The sequence below is a fragment of the Miscanthus floridulus genome, unplaced genomic scaffold (genome assembly GCF_019320115.1).
Source record: "Miscanthus floridulus cultivar M001 unplaced genomic scaffold, ASM1932011v1 os_2002_1_2, whole genome shotgun sequence".
Taxonomy (NCBI): Eukaryota; Viridiplantae; Streptophyta; class Magnoliopsida; order Poales; family Poaceae; genus Miscanthus; species Miscanthus floridulus.
In genome coordinates this window covers 45,082-60,000 of record NW_027098035.1, presented here as the reverse complement: position 1 = coordinate 60,000, position 14,919 = coordinate 45,082, and the positions used below count along the sequence as shown (strand labels likewise).

General features: G+C 46.1%; 1 protein-coding gene across 1 annotated transcript in view; it reads right to left on the bottom strand.

Moving 5' to 3' along the window:
- Positions 1 to 1,097: 1,097 nt before the first annotated feature.
- Positions 1,098 to 14,919, bottom strand: part of LOC136534499 (uncharacterized) — a 34,565-nt gene continuing 20,743 nt past the window's right edge. The window contains exon 6 of the mRNA XM_066526925.1: positions 1,098 to 1,592. Coding sequence (XP_066383022.1) covers positions 1,098 to 1,592 — 495 coding nt within the window. The remainder of the gene's footprint in view (positions 1,593 to 14,919) is intronic.

Genomic DNA, 14,919 nt, shown 5'->3' with positions numbered 1-14,919 from the left:
GACCAATTCATCTCAAAATTCTCACAAATTATATCAATTTTGGCAAAATTGCAGCAGAGTGACCAATTCATCTCAAAATTCTCACAAATTTAGCTCAAAATTAGTTTAAAGGCAAGGTGCATCATAGGCAGTGGCATATGCTCAGAATTTTGTCATAAATTTCTTTGGCATCATAGGCAGCAAAAAGAATTGAATTCAAATGCTACGGTTCACCAAAAGCATCATAGATCAGTAGTATAGCAGTTCAAAATTCACCAAGTGTAGTACTGCTTTGTTCAGTTGAATTCAGAGTAGCAGCAGCAGTAGTAAGACAACAGTGGTAGAGAGAAATAGGTAATACAAGTACCATTTTGCATCAAGTAGTAGAGTACCAGTAAGGGGATAAGTAGTAGCTAGCCATCTCAAAAAACTTTCACAAATCAAAAAATTTGCATCTTAAGCTATAGAGTGTAGGCAGTAGACAGTAGAGTGTAGGTAGTAGAGTGCAGGCAATGGATTAATGGGCATAATGGCAATTGGCAATGCCAAACTGCCAATGACAAGCAAGAGAGGCAAATGCCAAAAAAGTTCATCATTGCATATGCCAAAAAAGGAACCAGCCCCATTAAACAAAAACTTTCTCAGGTAGAGGAGGAGGGAGTAGAGGAGTAGAGGAGGAGGGAGTAGTAGTAGGCAATATACTAGTAGTGTTCACAGGCAAAAGCTATAGCGTCAACTGCATATAAGCCTTCATGTATCTCCTAAGCATGCAGATTGACAACAATGAAAACTTTCTCAGGTAATAGCTACAACATACATCTTCGACTATCAAAGCACATATCCAAGGAACTATCAAAGCACATATCAAAGCATGCAGTTCAGGTGATTATTCGACTGATCTAGAGGGGGCAAAGCAAAGAGACCAAAAGCAACAAAACTGACCCTAGACATACAGATCCAAATTCAATAAGCCCAGTTTAGGTGATTATTCAACTGAAAAGATTCTAGAGGGGCAAAGCAACAAAACTAATTTTTACTTGATACGATTCATATCTAGTACAACTACAAACAGTTGGAATTGGAAATTAAGGAGTAAGACAGGAGAGAAATGTACCAAATTATAGGTTGCAGCTGTACCAGAGCAGACGAATAGGAGTGCAACCTTGAAGGCCCGACCGCAGGAACGGAGCTCCGGCCACCAGCCTGCGCCCTACAAGCCGTGGGTGGTGGCGCAAGACAGTCGGGGCTTGGGGGCGGTGCAGCACGCCGCCGCTGCTCTGCCTACACCTTTCCGGCGGTGACGCCGACCGGGCTACGTGAGCACGGCCGTGGGCGAGAAGGGAGCACTCGAGATGGTGGCGGCGGTAGGATCCAGTCACTGCGAGCGGAGTTGTGGTGGCGGCGTCGGCAGCAGCCGAGTCGAGAGACTCGAGAGCAGGTGCTAGGGTTCCGGTGACGGGGTGCCGGAGGAGCACGGGGGCAGGGCGCGGGCAAGGGAGAGGAGGACGGGGGCGTGGACCGGGCACGGGGAGGAGAACGGGGGCGAGGGTCAATGCGCGGAGGAGCTCAATCGGCGGTGGAGATGGCGGCGGCGGCGTGAGATTTTGGCAGCCCTTCGGGGTAAAATTGAACCGCGTGAAAGACTTAGAATGTTGAGGGTGGGGACGGCTTATATAGGTTGCGATTAACCGTGGCGGGCAACGTAACAGCCCGCCGCGGGAAATGTTTACCGCGGCGGGCGGTTACGTTGCCCGCCGCGGTTAATCTATTAACCGCGGCGGGCTCTGTTATATGCCCGCCGCGGTAAAGATCATCAGTTCAGAATTCATTAGCTATTTTAAGTCTCATGAAGATGAAACTAGTCTATACTAACATAATTCATTAGCTAATTCATTAGCTATATTCATTAGTCTATACTAACATAATGCATTAGAATTCAAAATCGAATACAAATATAAAAATAAATATAATATCAATGATATCCCACCATATCCGATATATTTGCATCCCTAACAAGTAATAGGGACATTCGCACCAACACTCAACAACCACCTATCTAGAAGCGCTGAGTGATAAAAAGAACCCTTGGCTTTTTATTACTTGACTTTTGTAGCACACTTAATAATCTTATCCTCTTTTATAGAGTATGCATATAGAGTATCTGGGATTGTTACATATAGAGTCTCTAGGATACATTATTATATATATGTCTCTGGGATACGTATAGAGTCCACTACATTATTACATATATATATATATATATATATATATATATATATATATATATATGTCTCTGGGATACATAAATCATTTTGGTGCAGGTGCTTTCACCGTCCTCTTCTCACCATCGGGGCGGGCCCACGGCATCATCCTGGACTTGTTGAATCGGTCCTCGACGGCCTTGATCTTCTTTGGGTGATCGGTAAAAAGCTCGAGCTCTGCGTAGTTGTTGTATTGTTCGGGACTCTGCACCCCATCAGCTCCCACAATCCGCTGCTTTCTGGACACAACCACATGCCTTTTTGGGTCCTCTGCATATATATAGTAGGCCACTTGTGTGATATTGGTTGCTAGTACCCACGGGTCATCTTTGTAGCCGATACTTTTGAGGTCCACGGTGGTTAGCCCATAACTGTCCACTGCAACAGCATTCGGTTTGACCCACTGGCAATGGAAGACGGTTATGCGTAGGTTCTGGCCGTAGTCAAGTTCCCATATTTCTTCAACTTGCCCATAGTATTGCCTCCTCTGGCCCGTGTACTCTTCTTCGCCCTCGTATCAAACACCACAGTTCTGTGCCGAGCTCTTCTTGTCCTTGTCTTTCGTGTGGAACCTATAGCCCTAGACGTCATACCCTTGCCACGTGGTGATTTGGCTGGATGGGCCTAACACAAGCCTCTTAACGGTCTCCGTATCTTCATCAGGGCATCCTTCAAGGGGTATGTGTTGCTCTTTGAGCCACTCTACGAAATTGCTCTTGTGATGGTTCTGGACCCATGCCTCCGTGCGTTGTCCATCATTAGCGGCGCGGATCTCTTCCAGGTTCTTTTCAATATATTTCTCCATGCTCACTAACTGATGAAGGATGCTGTAATGAGCTTCTTGCACCATTCAGTTTGGCACATCGGTGCGCACTTTTCGGCCTGTGCACCCCATTCCTAAGGTTTTGCCTTCGTGGTGATGGACAGGCAACCCAATCACCCTCCCATCTCTTATGTACCTCATACACCAGTTCACGGCCTCCTCCGTTGTGTATGCCTCGATCATAGAGCCCTCCGGGTAAGCGCGGTTATGGACGTATTTGTTGAGGGTGGACATGAACCGCTCATACGTCCACATCTGGTGTAGGTACACGGGGCCTAGTTGATGGATCTGATCAACCATATGCATCATTAGGTGTGGCATAATATCAAAGTAAGATGGTGGAAAGCACATCTCGAGCTGGCAAAGGGTCTCCGCGATGAACTCCTTCAGGGCAGGCAGCTCAGCCTTATCAATGACCTTCTGAGTGATGCGATTAAAGAAGTATGACATCCGTGTGATGACCATCTTCACGTACTCTGGACGGATAGCCCTAATCGCAATTGGTAGGAACACCGTCAGCATGACATGGCAGTCGTGTGAGTTGTAGCCGGTCATTATGAGGTCTTTCATGGAGACCAGGCTCTTGATGTTGGAAGAGAAACCAGTCGGCACCTTGATACCCCTAAGCAACTTAAGAAAAGCCGTCCTCTCATCTTGCGTTAGGTTGCAGGCCGCACCCGGGATATCGACTTTACCATTCTGAGGCGGTCCCAGGTGAAGGTCCGGCCTGATGCCCAGATTGACAAGATCCGTCCGTGACTTAATACCATCCTTTGTCTTGCCCTTGATGTCCAGCAGGACACCGATCGTGCTTTCGAAGATATTTTTCTCCAGGTGCATGCAGTCGATGGCATGGGGTGTATTCAGTGTTTTCCAATACGACAGGTACTTGAAGAAAATTGACATCTTCTTGAAAGGAACGGCGGAGGGGACTTCCTCCGTCTGGTCCCGCTTTCGCTTCCTTGTCTGCTTGCTCCCCTCTTCAGGCGGCTTCTTCTTCTTTCCAAACACCACCTGATCCATGTCCTTGACCATCTCATACACCTTTGTCCCCCAACTAGTCTGTGTCGGTTGATCACGCTGCGGCTCGTCCTGATTGTCAAAGTATTTGTTCATAATACTTCTTCTATACCTATGATTTTTTGTGAGGAACAGTCTGTGCCTCATGTACACCATCTTATTAGATCCCTTAAGGTAAGTGTAGCAGGTCCCGTCGATGCAAATTACACAGCCGGTCTTCCCTTTGATCTACCCCGACAGTGAGAAGAGACCGGGGTAATCGGTGATGGTGACAAAGATGATTGCTTTTAGTGTGAACTTCTCCTTGCGGGATGCATCCACCATCTGGACCCCAACATCAAATAGTATCTTCATTTCCTCCATGAACGGCTCCAGGAACACATCTATATCATTGCTGGGCTGCTTCAGTCCGGAGATAAGCATGGTCAGCATAAGGTACCTACGCTTCTAATATAGATGGGGAGGTAGGTTGTACATGGTGAGCACGACGGGCCAAGTGCTGTGCGAGCTGCTAAGCTCACCGAATGGGTTCATCCCGTCGGTACTTAGCACGAACCTAACATGCCTAGGCTCCTTGCCAAACTCCAGGTAGGCCTCGTCGAAATCCTTCCACTGCTTGCCATCAGATGGGTGCCGTAGCTTGCCATCGTCGTTCAGGCGGTCAGCAGATGCATGCCAGGACATGAGCTTGGCATCGTCCGGGTTCCCGAATATTGCACGCAGGTGATCGGTCATGGGCAGGTACCACACCGATAGTGCTGGACTTTTCCTGTGCGTGTAACCCTCTTCTTCATCGTCCTGCTGAGCCGAGATCTGTTTGGCCACACTGCTCTTCTTTGCCCCCTTCTTGTTCTTCTTCCGACCACCCCGCAAGCCTCCCTCGTCTTCTGCATCCACGCGACAACCAGCATTTTTCTTGTACCAACTAAAGCCACAGTGCGGACAACTCGTCAAATTCTCATACTCATTGCCCCGATACAGGATGCAGTGGTTAGGGCATGCATCAAACTTTCTAAGCTTCATCGCCACTGGCCGGATCAGCTTCTTGGCCCGATAAGTATTGGCGGGCACCTTGTTAGCCGTTGGGTACGTGGTGGCAAGGTAGCTTAACAACTCATTGAAGCTAGTGTCAGACCAACCATGACGAGCCTTCAACATCAACATATGGAGGTTAAAACGGAGCGCCGTGCAGTCCTTTGGACAATCGCCGCCGTCCTTATAGAGAGGATCAACTGCCGCCTGTTTGAACTCTCTGAAATTCTCCAACCACTTTGGGCAACCCAACACAATGTCGTCTTCATCGAAGTGTTTGACTAGATCTTCAACAAGCTGCACATCCTCGGGTTGGCTCACAGTATCCTGACCATCAACACCGTCGCCGGCTTTGTCGGCCATGTCTTGCATTACATCATCCACCATGATGTAATCACGACAACTGTTGTCACTATCGGCTAGCGTAGCTGCTGCGGAAGGATCTTTATTCACCGGTGGTGCTATCGTCGTCGGCGTGGAAGAGGTAACTCCAGATGCAGCGCCACTCGCACCAACTCTTTCGCCGTGAAATGTCCAGACTGTGTAGCCCTCGATGAAACCATACATGATCAAATGAGTTTACACCTCACTGTCTCGGTGGGCTTTCAGGTTCTTGCAACGAGAACATGGACATATGGTTGTCATCCGCTTCAGTCTCTCACGGTGAGCTTTACCAGCCGCAATAAACTTCCTTAATTCAAAGAGGTACCGCGGATCATTCACTCTATCGATCCGGTACATCCATTCCGATCTATCCATCATATCTGCGAACATTATCCATCACAATCAACATTAAATAAAGAAGAATTAGGAGAAATTGATGATTTTTACGTCCAAAATCATGAAAAAGAGAGGAAATGACGATGTGAAAGATGAAGCATGCATCTATGATGAATCTAAAGTTAAAGAAATACATGACATCATTTTTTCCATTAAAATTGATCTAGATCTAGATCTAGATCTAGATCTAAAGAGAACTCTAGGTGATGGAAATAAAGAGAGAGGATGGAAGGAGAGAGGGAGAGCCTTTATGAACCTCTTATGATGTCCTCCTCCCTCAAATCCAAGCCCTTCAACTCAAATCAAAAGTTTCCTCAAATTTTAGGGCAAAGCCTCCCCCCATGAGTTTTGAGAGAAGAAGACCCATGGAGAAGAAGGAGGGTCTGAGGTTTGTATATGTACAAGCTTTACCGCGGCGGGCAACATAAAACGCCCGCCTCGGTAAATCAAGTCTTTACCGCGGCGGGCAGTTCAAAGAGCCCGCTATGGTAAACCGTATTAACCGTGGCGGGCTATTCATACCGCCCGCCGCGGTAAATAACAATTTCCTGCGACGGGCAGGTAAGGTTGCCCACCGCGGTAAACCAATTTCCCGCAGCGGGCGCCCCGGTGGCCGGCCTCGCTGGCCGGCCACCGGTTAACCATGGCGGGCAAAAAAGGTGCCCGCCACGGAGCGTGTTTTGGCCACACTGCGCAAATTCATTCCTGTAGTAGTGGAGGGGCGTTGGGGGAAGGGAAGAAGAAGGTTTCTTTGGGGCTTAGAGGGATGGCCATGGGCTATAGAGGACCGACGGTGAGTGGTGGATACAGGGGGACGATGAGGTGCCAGAAGCATAGGGTTAGAAATGGACAATGAGCACTGGTGTTGCTGGCGGGGGCAAAGAGGAGGAACCGGTTAGGAGACGGCGACCGCTGGTGGCGGATCTAGCGGCGGGCAGTGGTGGATGCAGGAAATATTTTAGGGGGGACTGAACAACACTGCTGCTCGATCTTAAGTCTTAGCCCCCCCTACATTATAGAACTTTGCCTAAAAATTCATAGGGGCTCTACAGTAATTTGCACTGATTCAGTTTGGGTAGGGGGGGCTTGAGCCCCCCCCCCGCCCCACCGCTGGATTTGCCCCTGGCGGCGGGGAGCCATCGGAGATGAGGAAGATGGTGGGCAGGGGTACCTTGTCGATGAGGAGGAAGAGGGGAAGGAGGCCATCCTAGGGGGCCTCGCTAACTTCATTCGCGCTTTTTCTGACTAGCTGGCAAGGATGAGGCAAGCTCAGGGGGGGCTCGTTTGCTCATGTGCATACATACATGGGAGATCCAATTCTGACAGTTGCATCTATCTGTGCTATTCGGCTTGACCTAGATCCATGTTCTAAGTCTGGATGGCCTAGTCTATCCTGTGTTCTAGCTCTATAGGTAAATGACAAGTCTTTCCATATACGAGCTGGTAGGGTGACATACCGATGGATGTCTTGTATGTGGTCCTATATGCCCAAAGTGCATCAGGTAGCTTCTTCTTCCATGCCTTTCCCTTCTCATTTACGGTCTTCTGCAGAATGTCATTGACTTGTTTGTTGGACTTTTTTTGCTTGATCACTTGTTTGGGAATGGTATGGAGTTGTGATATTATGTTGTGCCCCAACCTCTTGCAAAAACTTCTGGAAGGTCTTATTGGTGAAATGAGACACTCAGTCACTTATTACCATATGAGGTGTTCCAAATTGAGGGAAGATGACCTTGTGGAACATCTTGCGTGTACGTGCTTGGCATCAGCGGCTTGGCATTGCATCGCTTCCACCATTTGGACACATAGTCTCGACACAACCACCAGGATATACTCATAATCATGGGATTTTAGAAAAGGTCCCATGTAGTCGATGCCCAATACATCAAAGAGTTACACTTAAAGGTTGTATGTTAGGGGCATTGCATCGCGAGCGGTGATACATCCGTGCTTCTGGCATTTTCAACATCTTTGAATGAATTCTTTTGTATCTTCATACATGGTGGTACATAGCATTTCTTGATGATCTAGGTGCCTTTAGTTGTTGGTACACATCTCCTATAAGTAGGTTGTCTGCACAGACTCGGTAAGCAATAAAGAAGGGATGGTGGCCTACACACAAAGTCGGCTAGGCTGACCATGCCCCTTGCTGCACAAGCCGGCTAGGCCAGCTCCCTCAGCCACCCTTGTTACTATGCAAGCCATCCTAGATGAGTTGAGGTCGGCTAGGTGAAAGGTCCTAATGGCTAGAGGGGGGTGAATAGACTAATAAAATTTCTACAACAACACTTAACAAAGTGGTTAGACAATTATGAGGCGAAGCGAGTGTTGCGCTAGCCTACTTAAAATGCAAGCCACCTACCACAATTCTAGTTTAGATAGTGTCTATTCACACAATAGCAAATACACTATCCTATGTTAGTGTGCTCTCAAAGACTAACTAAAGAGCCACACCAACCAACCAAGCAAGCTCTCACAACTAGCTACACTAAAGAGCTTGTCAACTAGTTTGCGGTAAAGTAAAGAGAGTGATTAGGATAGTTATACTGCCATGTAGATGAAGAACCAATCAATCACAAAGATAAATAACAATGAAGACCAATCACCTCGGAATCAATGATGAACACAATGATTTTTATCGAGGTTCACTTGCTTGTCGGCAAGCTAGTCCTCGTTGTGGTAATTCACTCACTTGGAGGTTCACGCGCTAATTGGCTTCACACGCCAAACCCTCAATAGGGTGCCGCACAACCAACACAAGATGAGGATCACACAAGCCACGAGCAATCCACTAGAGTACCTTTTGGCGCTCCGCCGGGGAAAGGTCAAGAACCCCTCACAATCACTGTGATCGGAGCCAGAGACAATCACCACCTCCGCTCGACGATCCTCGCTGCTCCAAGCCGTCTAGGTGGCGGCAACCACCGAGAGTAACAAGCGAAATCCACAGCGAAACACGAACACCAAGTGCCTCTAGATGTAATCACTCAAGCAATACACTTGGATCACTCCCAATCTCACTATGATGACGAATCAATGATGTAGATGAGTGGGAGGGCTTTGTCTTAGCTCACAAGGTTGCTATGTCAATGAAAATGGCCAAAGATGTGAGCCATAGCCGGCCATGAGGCTTAAATAGAACCCCCACGAAATAGAGCCATTGTACCCCTTCACTGGGTACTCTGCGCTCTGACCGGATGCTCCAGTCCACTTGACTGGACCCTAGACTCAGTGTCCGGTCCACAGATGGACGCCATGTGTCATCAGCTTCAAACGCTGTTCGTCAGATTCCAACGGCTATGAAGCTGACCGGACGCTTCGGTTAAAACTGACCGGACGCTAGAACCTCAGCGTTTGATCGAGTACAGTAAGGGTCGAAACCTGGTTTTCCTCGACCGGACGCGTCCGGTCCACCTCGACCGGACACAGCCCAGTGTCCGGTGGTAAACCCTAGCCACTGTACCGACAGTCAACGCGACCGGACACAGGCAGACAGCGTCCAGTGCTTCTAGATCCAGCGTCTGGTCACTGGACCGACACTAGCATTAGCTCTGTTCTCACTTCTATCTTCTCCACCCTTGCTCCAATGTGCCAACCACCAAGAATTTGCATCCGACGTAATAGAAAATAGGCATTTCATTTTCCCAAAAGCGTCGAATCTCAAGGGAGGAAGGGAGAGAGGGACCCAAACCCATCTCAACCCTGCAAACACCTTGTGCACATGTGATAGCATATTTTCACAAATATTATCAAGGGTGTTAGCACTCCACTAGATCCTAAATGCATATGCAATGAGTTAGAGCATCTAGTGGCACTTTGATAACCGTATTCCGATATGAGTTTCACCCCTCTTAATAGTACGACTATCAAACCTAAATGTGATCACACTCTCTAAGTGTCTTGATCACCAAAACAAAATAGCTCCTATGGTTTATACCTTTGCCTTGAGCTTTTTGTTTTTCTCTTTCTTCATTTCAAGTTTAAGCCCTTGATCATCGCCATGCCATCACCATTGTCATGTTATGATCTTCATTAGCTTCTCTACGTGAAGTGTGCTACCTATGTCATGATCACTTGATAAACTAGGTTAGCACTTAGGGTTTCATCAATTCACCAAAACCAAACTAGAGCTTTCACTAGGCCAACTTCCTTAGGTTTAGTAGCCACCAATGCACATTCGGTATTTTATGTGTCTGTTGTTATTGATATTGTTCCTGTAGATGTTTACAAGCCTTCTAGAGATCAAGATGACTTCGCACCTTGGAGTGCTATTTTTTAGAAGCCAGAGGATTCTATGAAGCACCTCAAGCCAGTGCATGTGAAGGGCCACATTCACGGTAGACCGGTCAACAACATATTCACTTTATAATGGAGCAATGGAAAATCTAATGCCATATTCACTTTATAAGAAGCTAGGCAGATCTGATGAGGAGCTAATTAAGACCAAGAGGATGGTCAAAGGTATTGGAGGAGAAAAACATATTCTGAACAAGGGATTTGCTTTGATGGAGCTTACCGTCGGGAGCAAAACATTGGACACTGCCTTCATCGTTGTAGAGGTGCATAGAGCTACAATTGGATTCCTTGGCACGATTGGATTCATGCCAATTGGTGTGTGCCTTCAGCTTGCACCAGTTCCTTAGTGAGTGGGTGGATAATGAAGTTGAGATCGTCCATGCAGACTCATCGGCCTATGGCATGGCTGATGCCCCTTCACTTGGGGCATGATGGTATGATTTGCTTGTCAGGGAGAGACCTTGCTAGTTTTGAGTCACTAGAGGAGGTTTTGTACCCATTTCTCTAAAGTTGATCAATGATCGGCTCTATATCATCGTGTAGGGTAAAATCTATTTGGACAGGAGTTTGCGTCAGCTAACCATGTGGGCACGTTGATATTGGGATTGGCACTAGGCCATGGCCGATGTTTGCAAGTCAAAGCTCAAAAGGCAAAGAGGGTGTATGGTGTTGTGTTGACTCAAGAAGACGAAGGGAAAAGGAATGCTATCATCCATATTGGTTGATGTCTTCTTGATCCTAAGGCAAGGTATGCCTATTTTTAAAATTATGCTTATCACTGTATCATGCATGTGCTAAATTGAGACATTAATTGCTATCTAAGTACATGCATGATGGCTTGCCACGCCGATGTTACTAAGCACATGTTGTCATTGCCCACGTACGGGCACGGTCTAAAGGGGGCGGCGGTGGTGCTCGGTCCGTTGGTCTGAAGTGGGTGGCGACGTGGGGTGCACAGCACGGCGGTGGTGGAGTGGGCAACTTGCGTGGGTGGTAGTATGATGTACGAGTGCGGGGTCAACCGGTGTCCGTGTGAGATGGCGACGGGAGCGAGGCGGTGTAGTGAAAGGTCCTAATATGGCTAGAGGGGGGTGAAAAACCTATTTAAAAATCTACAAATCAACTAGAGCAATTTGATTAGTATGACAAATAGCGAAATGCAAACTTACTCTAGCTCTACAAGGATTGCAAGCCACCTATCCAACAATTCTAGTTGCAATGATTACTAGACACACAACTTGCAATGCTACTACTCACTAAGAGCTATCAATCTTGCTACTCTAAAGAGCTACACTAGATGAACTTAAAATAACAAAGCAAGCTCTCAATTCTAATTACACTAAAGAGCTTGCCACAACTAGTTTGCAAGAATATAAATGAGTGAGTAGGGTGATTATACCACCGTGTAGAGGAGTGAACCAATCACAAGATGAATACTAAATCAATCACTGGGAGAATACCAAAAGGCAAGAGACAACCAATTTTTCTCCCGAGGTTCACATGCTTGTCGGCACGCTAGTCCCCGTTGTGTCGACCAACACTTGGTGGTTCGGTGGCTAAGAGGTGTTGCATGAACCTTGTCCACACAATTGGACACTGCAAGAACCTACCCACAAGTGAGGTAACTCAATGACACGAGCAATCCACTAGAGTTACCTTTCGGCTCTCCACCGCGGAAGGCACAAGACCCCTCACAATCACCACAATCGGAGTCAGAGACAATCACCAACCTCTGCTCAACGATCCTCGCTGCTCCAAGCCGTCTAGGTGGCAGCAACCACCAAGAGTAACAAGTGAATCCCGCAGCGAAACACGAATGCCAAGTGCCACTAGATGCAATCACTCAAGCAATGCACTTGGATTCTCTCCCAATCTCACAATGATGATGAAACAATGATGGAGATGAGTGGGAGGGCTTTGGCTAAGCTCACAAGGTTGCTATGTCAATGCAAATGGCCAAGAGAGTGAGCTTGAGCCGGCCATGGGGCTTAAATAGAAGCTCCCACAAAATAGAGTCGTTGTACCTCTTCACTGGGCATTGATCGGGGTGACCAGACACTCTGGTACATATTGACCGGACGCTGGACCTAGCGTCCGGTCGCCCGATGCCGGTCACATGTCAATCTTCATTTAACTGTGACCGCCAAATCTCAACGGTCGATAGTTGACCGGACGCTCCGGCACAAGTGACTTGACGCTGAACCCCTAGCGTCCGGTCGTTTACATTAAGGTTCCAAAACTGGTTTTCTTCGACCGGACACGTCCGATGGCACTTGACCGGACACAGCCAGTGTCCAGTCAGTTACCCTGATTTCTATGTAGCTACATCAGCTCTAACCGGACACTGCCTTCCAGCATCCAGTCAGTCAGAGGCCCAGCGTCCGATCGCATGACAGACGTTAGGTTATCACTGCCACGCTTGACCGGACACACTGGTCCCCTCGAGACCAGCGTCCGGTCAGTTGTAAAACAGCGAGACTGACCATCTATCATCTCTATCTCCTTCATCCTTGCTCAAATGTGCCAACCACCAAGTGTATCACCTTGTGCACACGCGTTAGCATATTTTCACAAACATTTTCAAGGGTGTTAGCACTCCACTAGATCCTACATGCATGTGCAATGAATTAGAGTATCTAGTGGCACTTTGATAACCGCATTTCGATACAAGTTTCACTCCTCTTAATAGTACGGCTATCTATCCTAAATGTGATCACACTCACTAAGTGTCTTGATCACTAAAACAAAATGGCTCCTACATTTTATACCTTTGCCTTGAGCCTTTTGTTTTTCTCTTTCTTCTTTTCCAAGTTCAAGCCTTTGATCATAACCATGCCATCACCATTGTCATGATCTTTGTCATTGCTTCATCACTTGGAGTAGTGCTACCTATCTGATGATCACTTTGATAAACTAGGTTAGCACTTAGGGTTTCATCAATTAACCAAAACTAAACTAGAGCTTTCAATCTCCCCCTTTTTGGTAATTGATGACAACCCTTATACAAAGATATGAATTAAAGTTCATTTGAATCCATGTTGCTTGCCCAAACATATTTACCATGTGTAAAGGATATGGACAAGTTACATGAACTCCATATGGTAGCAATTGCTCCCCCTATATATGTGCTAAGAGTTTGGATTGTAGCTTTGCACATATGCTTAGATAGGAAATATAGGAGACAATTTCTACCAAATGATGCTAAGGTATAAGAGATGGACCTTTGAAGCGTGATACCAATCAGAGTGCACCATTATACCATCCTTAGCACCATTAGTAACTAGACATACATAAAAACTAAAATACCCCATGAGATCAATATTACAAGTAAGACCTGTGCATGCTAGATTTTCATTTCATCATTCAAATCTACAATTAGCATACACCACACAAATATGGATATTGAACTTTCAAACTTGTGCCGTGCAAGCAAATATATGAAATGCACATCCAAATGCATCATACAAGTTTATGAGCTTGCTCCCCCTACATGTATGCTCAAAATTTTAATTGATCCCCTTCCTTTGTCATATTTTATCTTACCCTTATCTTTTCATCTTTTTACTATCTTTGTACACTATTTCTCCCCTTTGTCATCAATTAGCCCAAAAGGTGAGCTCAAATTATAGATAGATTGGGGTGAAACCATATGAAATGAGGATCATTTTCCCAATTTGGTTCAATCTAGATCACTTGCAAAAGATATTTAACTCGGTTTGATCCAAGGATAAGCTTCTTCACACCTCCAAATAAGGATTATCTTGTACCATGTTGAGTTCAACACTTATAGCTTATTTTCTAGATCAAACACTAGGTTTATAAGCCCACAAACATGTCATATGCTACCACTAGATCATTTCAAGCATACAAGCAATAGTGGTACCATACAAGCATCAAATTCATTTATTTTCATGAATGAGCCTATTCAAATGTGAAATATGTCTAGATGCACTAAACATGTCCTTAGCAAGTATGTATGCCATGTCAATCAACTTTTACCTTGAATTGCTCGAAGGAGAGGCATGTCATATAAATTGGGGGTGCATCAACACATATTGGAGAAGTCAAGTATGTTCAATTCATTTCTTAGCTTGCAAAACCTCTTCTCATCAAGTGGCTTGGTGAAGATATCGGCAAGTTGATCTTCGGTGCCCACACTCTCAATGCAAATGTCCCCTTTTTGTTGGTGATCTCTTATGAAATGATGACGGACATCAATATGCTTTGTTCTTGAATGTTGAACTGGGTTGTTGGTGAGCTTTACGGCACTTTCATTGTCACATAGCAATGGCACTTGCTTGAACTTGATTCTAAAATCACTCAAAGTAGCCTTCATCCAAAGTAATTGAGCACAACAACTACCGGTTGAAATGTACTCTATTTCGGCGGTTGAAAGTGCTACACTATTTTGCTTCTTTGATGACCAAGACACAAGTGATCTTCCCAATAGTTGACATGTGCCTGATGTGCTCTTTCTCTCAACTTTGCATCCCACATAATCGGAGTTCGAATATCCAATCAACTCAAACATTGCTCCTTTGGGATACCACAATCCAACATTTTGTGTATGCTTCAAGTACCTCAATATTCTCTTTGTTGCTTTCAAATGACTTTCTCTTGGTGAGGCTTGAAATCTAGCACACATGCATACACTAAACATCACATCTGGTCTTGATGTGGTCACATAGAGTAGGCTTCTAATCATAGACCGATACATCTTTTGATCCA